The sequence below is a fragment of the Mytilus edulis genome, chromosome 10 (genome assembly GCF_963676685.1).
Source record: "Mytilus edulis chromosome 10, xbMytEdul2.2, whole genome shotgun sequence".
In the NCBI taxonomy this organism is placed as follows: Eukaryota; Metazoa; Mollusca; class Bivalvia; order Mytilida; family Mytilidae; genus Mytilus; species Mytilus edulis.
Genome location: NC_092353.1, coordinates 32,435,267 through 32,453,201, shown reverse-complemented (window position 1 = coordinate 32,453,201; position 17,935 = coordinate 32,435,267). Strand labels below are relative to the sequence as shown.

The 17,935-nt window shown below is 33.6% G+C and overlaps 1 protein-coding gene across 1 annotated transcript; it reads right to left on the bottom strand.

Annotated features, from left to right (window-relative positions):
* Positions 1-10,982: 10,982 nt before the first annotated feature.
* LOC139490917 (F-box/LRR-repeat protein 7-like) lies at positions 10,983-16,051 on the bottom strand. The gene is made up of 2 exons (XM_071278056.1): positions 15,543-16,051; positions 10,983-12,694 (listed from the first exon to the last, which is right to left on the bottom strand). The coding sequence occupies exon 2, from the start codon at positions 12,600-12,602 to the stop codon at positions 11,010-11,012; it is 1,593 nt and encodes a 530-aa protein (XP_071134157.1). The 5' UTR covers positions 12,603-12,694; positions 15,543-16,051; the 3' UTR covers positions 10,983-11,009.
* Between the last annotated feature and the right edge of the window lie 1,884 nt (positions 16,052-17,935).

Here is a 17,935-nt window from a genome sequence, read left to right as displayed (position 1 = left end):
TCCATCATCTTTGACAGCCAGCCTTCCAGTGGTCCAACCACCTTCAAGGTCAACATATTTGACAGTCGTAGAGGAAACCCTATCCAGAAGAAGTCCAGGGAGATCCTAACCGTTGGTTCGATGCCTGCCATACCACCTGCCAGAAGGGACTGGAAAACAAAATCCATTAAAATACCCAGTGGACAACATTCTTGGAGTGGTCACCTAGGGATTGAGAAACCCTAACACAAGACAGTAAGCTGTTGGCCTGGGAATTTGCCGCTTCCCAATTAGTGTATCAATACACTGGGAAATTTTCAAAACTGGACAGAGCTGATTTGTTGTACAAATACAATTTCCTGGCCCTTCCTGGTACAAAAGAACAGAAAATAAAAGGCAAAGAAAATCTAGTAAGGAAATGTCGGTATTATAACTACGAAATCCTCAGAACAATCATCAATAAAGACAACCCCGACTTCCAAATCATAGTAAACTAGTTGTACACCACAAGGGATCTGAGGGACACTTTAACCGACAAAGTTATTGATATTTGTAACCGTAGCAAATTTCCGTTAAGCCTATTGTGAAAATAACGTACTAACTTTACCATAGCAGATAGAATTTGAATCATCATGTCATTAGAGAAAACCTTAAATCGCAGTGGAAGTCATATATCTTTTTTTGCGTTTTTAAATAATGTGTCATAGATTAACTAACCGTATTATATCAAAAATTCAGGAGAATTTCCGTTAGTGTAATAACTGGAACAAATATAACATTTAATAATTTTTACAACCTGGAATTTACCATGCCATGCGCCCCCAAGGGTGACTGCGAGATAGAAATATGGTCACTTGGTCTTCTTTCGACCGGCAGTAAAACGCTTGCGAAGTGGGGCGTCCGTTTGGCTGTGCGGGATGTATCAAGTTTGCAGTCACGTCCGGTCAGATTGAGGACGTTAAATCCGATGCCTCGTGTAAAGAGAGTGCCACGCTCTTTGCACGTTAAGAACCCTTGCAACATCTCTTTGAGGGGTCCGTAGGTGACCTGTTGCAAGGCAAAATTTCTGTCCCTATCCTATATACCCTCATTTTCCAGTGGCAGTTCAAATTTCCCCGACCATCATCATTTCATTTTCATTTCAAGACCTACCTATAGTATGTATTGTGAACTTGTTCTCGTTTCTTAATATGCATGAAATATTTGCCACTGGACGTTAAGCAACCAACAATCAATCAATTTACTATGTCGACAGAAGAAATAAGTCAACTACAGATGGATATAAACTTTAATCGGTGATAAACTGCAATATAAATATTATTGACTTTATGAACATTTATTTGAATTGCACATATATAACATTTACAACTTTTTAACTTTTGGCATTTTGTTTACCAAACTCGTTTTACTTGATATCATCTTTTTCATAGATTGTAAGGTGTCTGGCACATATGCGTATACCTGAAATTATATTTTAACCCATTATAAGTCCTGAAAGTGTCTCAGTAAGGAAATATTTTAGTTTTACTATCCAAACCATTTGTGTTGCCGTTTCTCCGTGAAGAACCATTTTACCGGTCATGTGACCGCAGTAGAAAATAGTTTTGTCGTTGTCATTATATATCTAAAATCTCTTAAGTATTCTAAAAGAGTAAGAAATAAGTCATTACATTAATAGTTTTATTAAGGCTTCATTACTTACATCTGTTAAAGATTAGTTTATAGGAATTATATTGTAACCAGTTTACCGCTGGAGTTTAATATCAGTACACCCGGCGTCTGCTAGTCCTACGCACGGCTAGAAATTGGAAACAAGTCTAGTTACGAAGTTGAAAGCTTCTTTTGATAAATTTAAATAAAGAAAATTAGGACTTTGACCCATTCACTGGGGTAAATGTGATCTCCGTAACTGCAGTTACGTATATCCAAAGATTTCGGACGATGTTTCTGGTCAATTTTCTTTTGTAAATTTTATAATAATAATGCATTATTCTTCGGTATTTCGTGTCTTTTTTTAATGTAATACTAAAATTGAAACTGAAATACTAAGTGTTTTATTCATAATTCAACTGCTAAATGGAGAAAACAGCAATCTAAAATATCGTGATGATATGGGTAACTGAATTAAATAAATTGTCAATGATATACGTAACTAGAAATATTGATATCCGTAACTGATTTTATTTCTACACAATTCAATCATGCTTGAAATGAAAATAATGTCTCGTTTTTTTTTAAGTGTAATAAATATGAATCGGAAATGTTCTTCGAAGTTTTTAAAATTAGTATTTGAAAACTTGATCAGGCTACCAATTCTGTATTTCTATATAGTCAGCATCATGCATAGCGAGGTTAGGACGGAAATCTAAAAAGCATATTTCAGATGAAATGTTAAGAAAAAGTGAACGGACAGTCCTTTAGCAAATGAAAAAATCTAAATCTCAAACACACTAAACGAATTGATAACAACTGTCGTATTTTTGATTTGGTACAATCATATAGAAAATGGAAGATTAAACCTGGCTGTGTAGATAGTTAAGCCTCTCACTTGTATGAGAGTTACATAGAATTCCATTATATTAATAAAAAAATTGAACAAAGCAAACAGACATGATTGGTCAAAATCTCAAAATTTGGGGTACTATGTATCACAGTCAACATTATTTTAAAATCTTAATCACTATAAAACAAATTTTAACTTTCAACCGAGAAACAAAAACTGGCAATTAAAAATTGGAAAAAATAAAGTTCATAAGCCAAATTTGAAGGCAAGCGTGCAAAATAGCATAGCACCGTAACAAAATGGCGGTGTGTATGAATACTGAACACCTAAACAATACCCAAGCAGTAACATAGAGTAAAGGTTAACAATATACAAATATAAAACAAAATAGCATAATACCGCCTACATCAGATGATGAATAACAAGTACCTAAACACTACATTTCAAGGCCACAAGAGTGACTGGGGATTGGAAAAATGGTCTCCATTGAACTACCTCCTCGACAACCATAGCAAAAATTGGGCGTCCGTTTTTTTGGGATGCACAAATACGCGTCCGGTCAGAATGAGGACGTTTGATCAGATGCCTTGTGTAGAGACAACTCCGTGCTCCGTTAATAACCTTTGTAACAACTCTTCGAGGGGTCCATATATGTCATGTAGCAAAGATAAATATCCGTCCCTATCCAAACTGCCAATCACGTGGCAGTCCAAATTTCTTTGACCTTCGTCCAGGATAGCCTCTGATGCAAGACTTACCTACTTTTTGAAATTTTCTCGTTCTGAAGATATACAGTGGAGATCAGTTCTAACCTCTCATAAATTCTGTCAGAATCTGTCAGGAGAACTGTAATTTGGTCAGATTTGGTCAGTTCTACCTAGAACTGATTTGGACAGTTCTAGCTAGAACTGATCCTGACATTTCTACCCTAGAACAGTTTTAGACAGTTCTAGCTAGAACTGACCAAATCTTTGGTCAGTTCTACTTCTAGAACAGTTCTACGGTTAGAATTGATTTCAAATTCTACGGCTAGAATTGATTTATAAATTCTAAGGCCAGAATTAATTTATAAATTCTACGGCTAAAATTGATTTATAAATTCTACGGCTAGAATTGATTTATAAGTTTTAAGAAATATTTGTCTCAATATAAAGACTTCGGCAAAATAGCGATTAATATTATATAGAGTTTTGCTATTTTGCCGGTTTTATTTCAGATTTAAATCGGCAAGAGAACATGTTTGACCCCGCCATATTCTGCATGTATGTGCCTGTTCCAAGTCAGGGGCCCGTAATTCAGTGATTTTCTTTTGTATGTGTTACACTAATATTTGTTTTTCTTTCATTTTTTGTACATAAATTAGGCCGTTAATTAGTATTATGGGGGGGGGGGTTATTATTTGAATTGTTTTACATTTGTTATTCTGGGAGTCAGGATGGCTCGTTATCACATAACAACATTATCTGACCTCATTAACCAAATGTAATATCTGTTTACGAGTAGTTTTCATACCGCGGACGGACCTGTTTAACAAAAATCTTTTGACCACATCAATCTCAACTGATATTATTTGCTCTTTCTTTCTGCAAATCTATATAGGTGCACAGTACTTCAGTTTTAATTTTAGGTCAAGAGGGACTGTACTATACAAGTTACAGCAATATTGGAAAACAATTTTGTTCGCATCAATTTATAGTGCCAGCATGCAGGGGCAGATCAAGCCATTTTAAAAGGGGGGGGGGGGGTTCTAACTATATGTTCCTATTCAAATGCATTGATCTTCAAAAAAAGGGGGTTCCAACTCCTGAACCCCCCCCCCCCCCCCCTTTTGATCTGCCAATGAGCATGTCCTCTTTTTATTCAAAATATTGAATCATAAACAAATATCAGTAGTTTTCATACTTCATACTGAGTCGTATAATAAAATCTTTTGACCGCATCAACCAAAACTTACCATATTTGCTTTTTTTATGTAAATCTAAATAGCTGCACAGTAATTCAGTTATAATTTTAGGTCAAGAGGGACTGTAGTATATAAATAACTACAATATTGGAAATCAATGACCACAATTTGTTTTCTCGCATCAATTGAGAGTGCCAGCATTTCCTATTTTTATTCAAAATATCGCATCAGAAACAAATATCAGTAGTTTTCATACCTCAGACTGACATTAACATGTAATCATGTAACAAAATTATTTGTCTGCATCAATCAAAACTGACCATATTTGACAGCATCAACCAAAACTGACCATATTTGACCACATCAACCAAAACTGACCATATTTGACCGCATCAACCAAAACTGACCACATTTGCTCTTTTTTATGTAACTCTTATAGTCGCATAGTAAATCTGTAATATTTTTATGTAAGGATGGATTGTAAAATCATGAAAATACAAATGATAGAAATATTGGAACACAATGCTTCCTAATTTCATTTGCATCAATTTAGAATGCCAGCATGTCCTCTTTTTATTCAAAATATTGCATCATAAACAAATATCAGTAGTTTTCATACCTCAGACTGACTGATATAACAAAATAATTTGTCCACATCAACCAAAACTGACCATATTTGCACTTTATTATGTACATGATGTCAATCTTAATAGCTGCAAAGTAAATAATGTATAATTTTATATCAGGATGGATTGTTTTAATATAAATGAAAGCAATATTGAAAAATAAAATTATGCTCACATCAGTTTATAGTGCTAGCATGTCCTCTTTTTCATCAAAATTTTGAATCGTAAACTAATTTCAGTATTTTTGATATCTCAAACTGACTCATGAATATAACAAAATTATTTGTCCGCATCAACCAAAACTGACCATATTTGACAGCATCAACCAAAACTGACCATATGTGACAGCATCAACCAACATGACCAAAACTGACCATAATTACACTTTGTTATGTAAATCATAATATATATATAGCCGCCGCATACTAAATCACTTATAGTAATACATTTTACGATGAATTGTATAATTCAAATGACAGCAATATCAATGAATATTGGAACACATTGGCTACAAAAAAAATTCGACATCAATTTAGAATATCAGCAAGTCCTCTTTTTATTCAAAATACATGTATTGAATTGTAAACAAATTTCAGTGGTTTCGATATATCAGACTGAGTGAGAGTTGTTTTAACAAAATTATTTGACCGCATCAACCAAAACTGAACTTATTTACACTTTATCATGTAAATATACATGTATATTGCCTCATTGTAAACCAGTAGTATTTCTATGTGAGGACGGATCGTATGATAAAAATGACACCTTGAAACACAATACACCTTATCGCTAATCCTGGCTGACCTGGCCTCTTGAACTTTTGAATCAAACAACAATGACTTTTCCATTGTGGCGTCAGATATTTTGTTTTATGACGTCAAAATTTTACGGGAACCTGTGTGATATCCAGTAATGGCAGACAAATAGCGACAAGGTGTATTTATACCAAATCTAAGAATTTAGCGCGCCGTTATTCTCCTCTCTGTATCCATAATAATGAACCGTCATTAAACATGCTAAAGTGACTTTTTAACATGTTTAGTCAGTAGTTTGTGATGGTGTTTTTTTTAAACAAAACTATTTAATGGCATCATCCAACACTCACATGACTGATTCATATACTTTATTTTAAAAATAAAATAAAAAGTACATGTATGGGAAGTTCTCTTCTTGGAATAGTATACTGTTAATATAATTTGAAGAAGGCAAAGAAAAATGCATGATTTTGTTTGTAGCCGAACGTCCAGGGGCAAATGTTTCATTCATGTTAATTCAAATCCAGTATACTTTTCTGAGTTGCAGACTCCCAGATATCATTTATAATCGTTATGGATAAGTCTGGCTAAATTGACGAGATGGTGCAAATGTATATATATATATTTTTTTACGTTGTACAACACTTTTTTCATTAATATCCCATAATTCATCCACTGTACAATTTTCGTTTGAACATTTGTCAAATCAGAATCTTAAATGAATGTAAATCCAAGGCAAACAAGGTAAATTACGATTAAAATTCCATGAATTAAATGCAGAGTTTTATTTAGGAAGAGACTGTTAAAAACGGGGAACGAAGACACGTAAATAATGATGTTTCCGTATGCAATCTTATAAAAATATTTCTCCGATGAGTTGGATAACCTTCTATTCACTTCGATACTTTTACATGTAACGTAATAAAAGTCGTTTGATCAGTAAACAATATACAAAATCTGCTATTTAATATATAGCAAAGTAATTGGAAGTGATTTATTTCTTCTAAATTCTAAAGTGCCCTTACTGCAGTGACGTCATTTAGAACTGTTCTACAGTCCTGACTGATTTAGGCAGCAACCATTTGTTTTTCTGGGGGGCTATGGGTTTTTTTTCAGGACAATTTTTTTTTTCGCCTACGGCGAAAAACAATCTATTTTTTGCGTGACAAGTCGAAAACAATTTTTTTCTTTCAATTTTAGCATTACATATATAGTGGCAGCTGAGGGTGAAACAAACAATTTTTTTTTCTCAGAATCAAAAACAAATTATTTTTTTCTCCAAAAACTGGAAACAAACTTTTTTTCCAAAAAAAAACCATAGCCCCCCCCCCCCCCCCCCGAAAATCAAATGGTTGCTGCCTTAGTCAGTTCTGCTGACAGTTCTACGGTTAGAAGTGATTTGGACAGTTCTACCTAGAACTGATTTAGACAGTTCTACCCTAGAACTGATCCTGACAGTTCTACCTAGAACTGATTTAGTCAGTTCTACATAGAACTGATTCTGACAGTTCTACTTCGGACAGTTCTAGGGTAGAACTGTTCTAGGTAGAACTGTCCTAGGACAGGTTAGACCAGTTCTACGACAGAATATTCTGACAGTTCTAATGAGAGGTTAGAAGTGATCTCCACTGTATATATATATGAGGGAAGATGTGGTACGACTGTCAATGAGATAACTCCACAAGAGACCAAATGACACAAAAATTAACATTTATAGGTCACCGGACGGCCTTTAACAGTGAGCAATTTCCATATCGCATACTCTGCTATTAAAGGCCGCACAAAAAGACAAATGAAGAACATTTCAAACAAGTCGAGTAATGGCCTTATTTGGGTACACAAAAAATAAAGTACGAAAAACAAATATGTAGCACAGCAACAAACGACCGCCAGAGTTGCAGGCTCCTGATCATGACTTCGCTGAGGCCTAGGCAAATAAAGAATGTGGCGATATTGAACATGTTAGCTGCCGTCCAACCCTCCTCTAGCCTGAGACAGTGATGTCACAGTACATCACAAAAGTAGACTAAAATATCAATAAAAGGCTTTACTCATCAGGTAGATACAAATAAAAATAAATTTAACTCAATTAAAGTGAAGGTGGGAGAGTACTTGTACATCCCAAAATCAAACAGACACTTAATACAGATCTTAGAGTAATCGCAAGTACTGAAAGCTAGTTCAAAGCCTAAAAAGACTAATAAATCAGTTATTACCCATCATCCAACAACCGAAAGATTTAGTGTGAGGGCGTCAGAGACACTGGAATTTTTCGAGTGTTGTTATAACATTGTGGGCATTTTTTTTTTATCCCAATGGTTTCCTATATTTTGACGAATTTATGCAGAAAATGATGGTCCAAACTATTTAATCGAAGATAATGACTGAAGCAGAAAAAACGCAACTCAACAGTTACGGATATCCTTCTCTAAACGTTTATTACAGTTACGGATATCAGTCTATACAGTTACCCATATCCTCGCGATTTTTTGAAATGATGATTTCTCCATTTAGCGGTTGAACTATGAAAAGAAGCTTTGTATTTCAGTTTCAAACGTTGTAATACTTTTATTAAGACACGAAATACCTAAGAGTAATACATAATTATTACAGAATTGACAAAAGAAATATTAACATTCATTTGTCCGCCATATTTGGATATAAGTAACTGCAGTTACGCAGATCACATTTACCCCAGTGCCATTTGTATAATAATTAAAGAACGCATTTTTTACTGTCCATTTTACGTGTGATTTTTAAATGTGCAGGTTTTCCTGTCAAGCCCCTATTTTGTCGGACAATTTCCTGTCAGTCCTGACAGGGTTCTCATTGGCCCTCAGGGTTCCCTGGCTAGATCCCTTATTTTCGATTGGCTTTCAGGGATCTCAAAAGTATATAAATGTGGTTCTGTTCATTGAAATGGTAGATAACTTGTTAGCTTCAGCCTAACTAATAACTTAACAACATAATAGTTTGAATATTTTATCTTTACCAGACCTAGTCTAACAGAAAATTCGTAAGGGTTCCGCAGAACCCAGTGTCTCGCCAACTTTTGCTGTTAATCGCAGACTCAACAAAAATGAGGAAAAACATCAATAAAAATTTCCCTCTCGATACTGTCTTTTGATTGAAAGAAGCTTCCAAGTTTGGTAAAACAATCCAGGATAGTTTATGTTTTATAAACTTTAACTGCAGACTGTATGTAATGTTAACTGGAAGAAAAGTCCTAAAGAAAAGACTAGTAAGTCCATTTATAGGTAAAATACGGAAAAAGTGAATTTTTTTTACAAAATTTACTTCTGAATAATATCTTATGATCAGAAACAAGCTTTTGTCTAAGTTTGGTAGAAATCCAGGATAGTTTAAGAACATTATAAAATTTTTAAAAACTTTAACCACAGAGTGAATGTTTTTTTTCTGGCAAAAAAACTAAGTCCATTTATAAGTAAAATACGGAAAAGTTGAAATTTGTTTTTACAAAATTTTCTTCTTGATACGATCTTATGATAATAAACAAGCTTCTGTCCAAGATTGGTACAAATCAAGGATAGTTTATGAAAGTTATTAAAATTTTAAAAACTTTAACCACAGAGTGAATGTAATGTTTCCTCGCAGAAAAACTAAGTCCATTTATAAGTAAAATACGGAAAAAATGGAATTTTATTTTTACAAAATTTACTTCTGGATACTTTCTTATGATCGTAAACAAGCTTCTGTCCAAGTTTGGTAGAAATTCAGTATAGTTTAAGAAAGTTATTAATTTCAAAAACTTTAACCACAGAGTGAATATTTGTGGACGCCGCCGACGACGACGGAATGTAGGATCGCTTAGTCTCGCTTTTTCGACTAAAGTCGAAGGCTCGACAAAAAGCCAAGCAGGTTAATATGCTTTAATTTAATATAAGATGAAGTATTTTTTAAGGAAATGTAAATATAGCGGCAGTTATCCCCCACCACACTGAGTGACCTTAATGGCCCGAAAACTGATTACTGATTAAGCGTCTGCATGTCTGCATTTGTCCGTGTATATATATGAATATGTAATAATGAATATAATATACGTTCGAACTTATAGTTTATAGAGTAATATGAGTGCATTGCCTGACATCCATTTGTCTTCAGTGGTAGAAAAGGTAGAAAACTCCAAGATGCAGAATATTCCTGACGAGAGCCCCAAAACTTGTCAACAGACCCTTCCACAATTATTCGGCCTGTGGCGGCGGTTTGTTACAATATATATAATATACCACAAAAATCCCAAATCAAATAGAAACTTTAATGAGCTATTTTAACCTAACATCATCAAAACGTATTTCCTAACCAGGTAAATGTTTACGATACATAGAAAATTCGTATAGCTACTCGGACTAAACGTCTCCCAGAAGTTTTTACCACTCTTTTTCGGAAATATTGTGATGAGGTATTCAAACAGCAATGTCACTCAGATATGAATTCTTAAAAATTCTTAAGGCTTCCTTTGAAATCTGCAATAATAATGTTTACAAAGGAGTAGGGCCGATTTTGGCCTCGAATTTCAAGTTCAAAAATTTTTCGACACTTTTTAAACATTAAGTCTTAACTAAAATGCTACAATTGTGAAGATTTTAGTAATTTAGCATAACTTAATGATGCTAGTACCCGATACATGTGCATTGTATTGTCAAAAACAGCCAGTACTGGTATAGCAGAAGCATTCTTCTTTCAAATAAATAACTGAAAATTAACATTTGAACAATTTTGTTAAACTAAACTGCTATATTTTGGGGCCAAAAAAGGGTCTTACTGGACCTACTACCAGTTAAAATAAAAGCTTTAATTTGGTCTATCATGGTTGAATGCTCCTCCTATGTTCAATTAACACACAATTACATTCACAAAATTTATCTACAAAAATAAGACAGAAATTAACATTACAAAACATCAACAAAGTAGTAACTGAACCATGAAAATGAGGTCTGATAAGGACAATGGTCATATGACAGACGGAAACATCATAACATATGGCATCTATATGACTTCAAAAACAAACGCACACTGTGGGCATGATTCGTGGACTTATAATCAAAAGACCGACTAAAACGGATCACAACGGTACAACTTTAAATAAGTTAAATAGCATTAGGCATAAAGAAAATTATAATGCGTATTCATCAATTTCTTTGGTACATGTATCCAATACATACATGTATAACCATAATATTTAATCGATAGAGAAATTTCAATATAAGCTTATATTTATTACTTCACAGAATGTTAAATGGATAAATATGTACATTGTTCAAAAATGTGCAGCTCACAAATATTTTCGATTTTAACTCCTGCACATGCTCTATACTACGGAAACAATTGTCTAGATTTAGTTCTCTAAGATCAGAACACATTTTCACTAAATATAGAACTGTTCGTGTTGTTATATTTGAACACTGTGTTAGGTCAAGTTTAAGCAAATGGGAATGATTTTCACAGTTTAAATCATTTACGTTTAATCTGCTGTGCGATTCGTTCATCTCCTCATCATGATCCTGCATTCCCATTGTCGACTTTTCGCATTCCATTGGGTCGTTTTCAGACACGAAGTAGGTAACTGTATTACAAATAGTAGTACTAGTATAATGTGTATCAAATAATTGTAAAACACCATTTTTATTATCTTCATACACGTCTTTGATACCATTGCAATACAAAACGTTTAATGATTTCAGTCGTTTACAATTCTTTGCAAGAAAAATTACACCAACAGCAGAAATCATGTGACATTTTTTAAGATAAATATCTGTAAGATACAGGCAATGTTTTGCTATGAAGAAAAGGGATGTGTTGGATATTTCTTCGACATTTTCTAATGTAATTGATTGCAGAAATTTGACAGAGGTAAAAAGAATCAGTAGTCTATCCTCAAATATTGTATCTAATCGAATAAGCTGTAAATGTTTAAGTCTATGACAGCATTCAGATAATGTAGAAATATACGAATTAATATTACTATTACCTTCGATTAAAAACTTGTCAAACTGAACTGATTCTAGAAACGAACAATGTCTAGCTATACAAGTTAATCCTCTGTATGTTGTTTGTACGCATCCTCGAATATCTAAAAATCGGAGACCGGTTGCTCGATTAGCTAATAATCTTAATCCACTATCGTCAAAAATCTCGGATCGAACTATAAACTTAGTTAAGTTATGGAGAGGAACCGAAATACCGACGATAGAATTAGAAACTTGAGAAGTTAGTAAATGTAATACTTCAATATTTTGACACATTTCTAAACCTCCTGCAATTGCATCGTCGTTAAGACTGTGCCATCCTTTTAAAGTAAGCGATTTTAAATTCGGTTGTTTTCTGAGCAAAGAGATCAAGTATGAATCTACATACTGATTTCCAGACCATTCTATTTCAAGAGATACTAGCGACAGTTGAGTTAGAAGGTTTAAATGTCGACGTATGTCTGTATTTGGTACAAACATAACGGTAAGGTGTTTTAAAAATCCAAATTTCTTCACAACAGTTTCTAAACATTGATATGCAGACACTCTGTTTACGTGTAAAGATTCTAAATTTTTCCACTGAATATTTGGAAACGCAAAACATGCAACCAATGAAGATAAAGGAATTTGTATATGTCTGACATGCTGGTTTATCTTTGCAAGGTGTAAATAACAATATGTGAAATTTTTGTAATCTTTCGCATAATTATAGTTTCTCCACAGTCTTGGAGAAAGACTTAGCTCTTGCCATAACATGCATACATTCCATGCTCCATTTATTAAGTCCTTTTGAGGAAGATATGAAAAAATATCCAGTATGATTTCCGATGGCAATTCGTTTATATTCATAGTGTTACCAGTTGAGTCGATTCATTCTTTATCAAATTGTTTGTTCAAATAATAGTCACTCTCATCGATGTTTTACTGGATTCATTTTCAATCTGAAAATAGAAATACAGAAACAACATTTTTTTTAAATCGAGCAGACGTGTACACGAGTATAACCAGATGCTCCGCAGATATATATATTGTTTTGTAGTAACCATAATAATGACTATGTATTTTGCCTCTTGTTGCACATGTAAATATGTGTCTGAGTGTTTCCAAATAAAGTATATTGTTGTTAAAAAAAAATGTAAAACAATTTGAAAACAGGACCAAAAATCAAGAATATAAATACACGGTTAGATTTGGCATATCAAAGAACCCCAATAATTCATTTTTTGATGAAATCAAACAAAGTTTAATTTTGGCCCCTTTTGGCCCCTAATTCCTAAACTGTTGGGACCAAAAACTCCCAAAATCAATCCCAACCTTCCTTTTGTGGTCATAAATAAAGGCAACAGTAGTATACCGGTGTTCAAAACTCATAAATCTATGGACAAAAAACAAAATCGGGGTAACAAACTAAAACTGAGGGAAACATATAAATAAGAGAACAACGACACAACATTAATATGTAACACACACAGAAACAGATTAAGCATTAGACAAAATCCTATGAGAATAACAAATCTTAACATCAAAACCAAATACATGAATTTGGGATAGATAAGTACCATGACACGTCTTATAGTAATGTGAATTCACACTCAAAAATAAGAGAAAACAAACGACACAACGGAAACACAACGTTAAAATGTAACACACACAGAAACGAACTATGATATAACAATGACCATTTTCCTGACTTGGTACAGGACATTTTTAAAGGAAAAAATGTTGGGTTGAACCTGGTTATGTGGCATGCCAAACCTCGCATAAACCTTATGAAAGTTTCATAGATTTTTATTTACTTATACTAAAGTTATTGTGCAAAAAAATTTAAAAAAAATGCTTATTTGGGACCTTTTATAGCCCCTAATTCCTAAACTGCTGGGACCAAAACGTCCAAAATCAATCCCGACCTTCCTTTTGTGGTCATAGACCTTCTGTTAAAATGTCATAGATTTCTGTTTACTCATACTAAAGTTATTGTGCGAAAACCAAGCAAAATGCTTATTTGGGCCCTTGTTGGCCCCTTATTCCTAAACTATTGGGACCAAAACCCCAAAAATCAATCCCAACCTTCCATTTATGGTCATAAACCTTGTGTTTGAATTTCATAGATTTCTATTTACCTATACTAAAGTTATAGTGCGAAAACCAAATGTCTTCGAACGACGACGACGCCAACGTCATACCAATATACGACCAAAAATTTTTCAATTTTTGCGGTCGTATAAAAACCATTTAATGAATGCGAGCTATGTGCAAAATAGTAACACGGTACGGTACGATGGACTGCCATTAAATTAATAATTAATCAAAACCTTTTCAACAAATAGGGTCGTATTGATACAAAAAATCTCACTCTACAGAATAACTTGTGCATGTTTAAGAGCATGATTGGATCTAGATATATTATATATAAATGCATTTTGAGTTTCAGAATATAAACTACATTCAACTTTGCTATACATATGTCCAGCCCTGCCAGAAAAAATTCCTAGGTGTACGGTTTATCTATACTCAACGAGTAGATTTTTTTTTGTAAACACAGGATTGCCCACGGTTAAATAAACTCGTCATAGATACCGTGATAGAAATTTTCAAGAGCAATGAGGTCCAAAAATTCCTAAAAGTTTTGCCAAATACAGCTAAGCTTGCTAATAATATAAGACGATACTTAATTTCTGCATTTGCTGTCATTGCTAGTTTTGAAATAAAATATAGTAATCTGCCAAGTTAGAAACGTAGAACCGTGTCGGAATTCTCTCAGGCGTAAAAAGGGTACACATTTTGTACATTGTGAAGAAATGTCCGGTCAAGAAATGTGATTCTGTTATAGACAGACTGACAGACCACCTTTTGCGTACGCACACCATTCCAATAGATTCATATCAATTAAAAAGACTATAAACAAGAATGTGTCCACAGTACACGGATGCCCCACTCGCACTATCATTTTCTATGTTTAGTGGACCGTGAAATTGGAATAAATTCTCTAATTTGGCATTAAAATTAGAATGGTGTTATCAAAGGGAACATGTATACTAAGTTTCAAGTTGATTGGACTTCTACTTTATCAAAAACTACCTTGACCAAAAACTTTAACCTGAAATTTGCAATATTATTTTCTATGTTCAGTGAACCGTAAAATTGGGGTCAAAACTCTAATTTGGCATTCAAATTAGAAAGATCATATAATAGGGCACATGTATACTAAGTTTCAAGTTGATTGGACTTCAACTTCATCAAAAACTACCTTGACCAAAAACTTTAACCTGAAGTGGGACAGACGGACGAACGAACAGACGAAAGACGGACGAACGGACGGAAGAACGGACGCACAGACCAGAAAACATAATGCCCCTCTACTATCGTAGGTGGGGCATAAAAAAAGGCCATACCTATTCCCACATCATGTGAGGTAGCTGGCAGAAAAAGACCAAACATGAAAATTGAAATTAAAGTGGACAAAACCGAAAACAAATCGCCTAACAGCAGGGCATAAGAAGACAAAGTACACAAAAAAGAACATATAAGATTAAAAACACGAACCGCATCAAAAATAGTGGTTTAACTGGAAATTGATAAAGAATATAATAAACAGATATTTGAATAATTTTGAATATATATATGAGTAAGGACAGTGCCATACGATTTATTTATGAATTTTTGATAGTTGAGAAACCGCATTTTCACACTTTACTTCGTAATATACGTTGTCCAAGTCAGAAGCCGCTAAGGGAAGTGACTATATTCAATACTGCAAACACTTAAAACAAAGACATTGAATTGACATACCTGTGATTTAAGCCGCTTGGATGTAATTATTCTCACAATTAGGAAAAGAAGAAAGTCGTTCCTTTTTCCTAACACTAAAGACATAAGATATTGGTTACTATAACTGTACATATTGACAAATATCTATGACATCTTTCTTCAAGACATACTTGTGTATCGTAGAAATATATATACACCTGTTATGTCCGGTTTATAAAATTTAGGTCAGAAATGTATACATGTACTTAGTACATGTTTGTATGATATTTATTTTTACTTCTCTTACAGTGTTGGTCTATGACAAACTTGTACAAATACAAGTAAATGAGTTAGTATATATAAAAAAGAAGATGTGGTATGATTGCCAATGAGACAACAAAAGACCAAAATGACACAAACATTAACAACTATAGGTCACCGTACGGCCTTCAACAATGAGCAAAGCCCATACCGCATAGTCAGCTATAAAAGGCCACGATAAGACAATGTAAAACAATTCAAACGAGAAATCTAACGGCCTTATTTATGTAAAAAAAAAAATTGAACGAAAATCAATATGTAACACATAAACAAACGACAACCACTGAATTACAGGCTCCTGACTTGGGACAGGCACATACATAAATAATGTGGCGGGGTTAAACATGTTAGCGGGATCCCAACCCTCCCCCTAACCTAGGACAGTGGTAGAACAGTACAACATAAGAACGAACTATAAAAATCAGTTGAAAAAGGCTTAACTCATCAGATGGACAAATAATAAAAGTGGACGACGTGGCCCGGTACGTATACCTCCCGACTCAAAAAGACACAATGAACAGATCTGAAAGTACTCGCAGTTATCTGACAGCTAGTTCAAAGCCATTAACAACTAATAAAAAATTCATGCATCTAAGACTAAACTATCAATCCGTACACATCCAACATCCAATGGATTTAGTGTGAAGACGTCATAAACAGCCAGAGAAAAACATGACCTTGTGCAATGCCAAGTTACAGGTATCGACAGATTGTAGATCTATGAATATGTATATGCATATAACATACTAGTAAAATTTAGTTAGCTTTTAATTTACTGATAACAAAATCAATATTTATACCAATAAAAACAATATTCAATGATCTTATTACAGTGTTGAATAGGTAACCTTTTAGAATAAGTTTATTTAAAGGAGCGACAAGTTGACATGGATCATTTCTAAATTTCCGGGCTCGGTGAACAACATTTCCGTAAAAATGAGGATGGGCTATCCCGTTTGAAATAAGTTTTCTACAGGTACAACCAAACTTCAAAACCAAATCTTTATATCTATGGAAAAATTTAGTAAAGGGTTTAAGTAATTTATGGTAACGATATCCCTGGTTTAATAATTTACCAGTAATACATAGGTTGCGTTCGTTAAAAATAAAAACGTCACAACAGACACGGGCATAGCGAACAAGTTGTGAAATATAAACACCGTAAGATGGTGCCAAAGGAACATCACCATCTAAAAATGGAAAATTAACAATAGGGAACGAAAAATCGTCTCTTTTTTGTCGTACATTTTAGTGTGGAGTTTCCCGTTTAAAACCGAAATATCTAAATCCAGGAAAGGACAGTTATTACCGAATAAATTTGATTTATTTAAAGCAAGTTCCTTAGGGTAAATTTCAGCATTATATTGAGAAAATGTTTGATTATTTAACGAAAAAATATCATCAAGATAACGGTAAGTGTTGTTGAATTTATCAATTAAATGCAATTTCGACGGGTCTTTACTGAGTTTAGTCATGAACTGTGATTCGTAACAGTACAAAAACAAGTCTGCTATTAAAGGGACACAATTATTGCCCATGGGGATACCTACAACCTGTCGATAAACTTTGTTGCCGAAACGTACATAAATAGATTCATTAATGTTGTACAGGTGCATACTTTAATACTTGTGTTGTAATTTATTAATATTTACATGTAAAGGATAATATATATGGAGAATTAGTCGTCCTAAAAAAGACCAAATTTAGATTAATGTTATTGAAATAAATGCAGTTATACCCAGAAGGTCCTAAAAAAGACCAAATTTAGATTAATGTTATTGAAATAAATGCAGTTATACCCAGAAGAGATGAAAGTATGCATGAAAATTAACAAACATCAGTACACAAAACTTCACTAAAATAAGAACAATACACTCAGGATAAGCATTTATACATTATATACAAATCCTGTTGTTGTTGAATCCACTCTCTTCATTGACCATGACTTTAAATAAATTGAGCAGAATACCGCATAACCTTAAATGTGTATCTTTATGTATATTACCCGTATAACTTTAAATATGTGTCTTTATGTATATTACCTTTATTTGCGTGTATTTTAATAACTTAACATCGAATGACAGAACGTTCATGTTCAATAAAAATGCAAACAA

Coding starts and splice junctions, on each gene's coding strand:
- LOC139490917 (XM_071278056.1), bottom strand. CDS start 12,602: ATGAATATAAACGAATTGCCATCGGAAATCATACTGGATATTTTTTCA.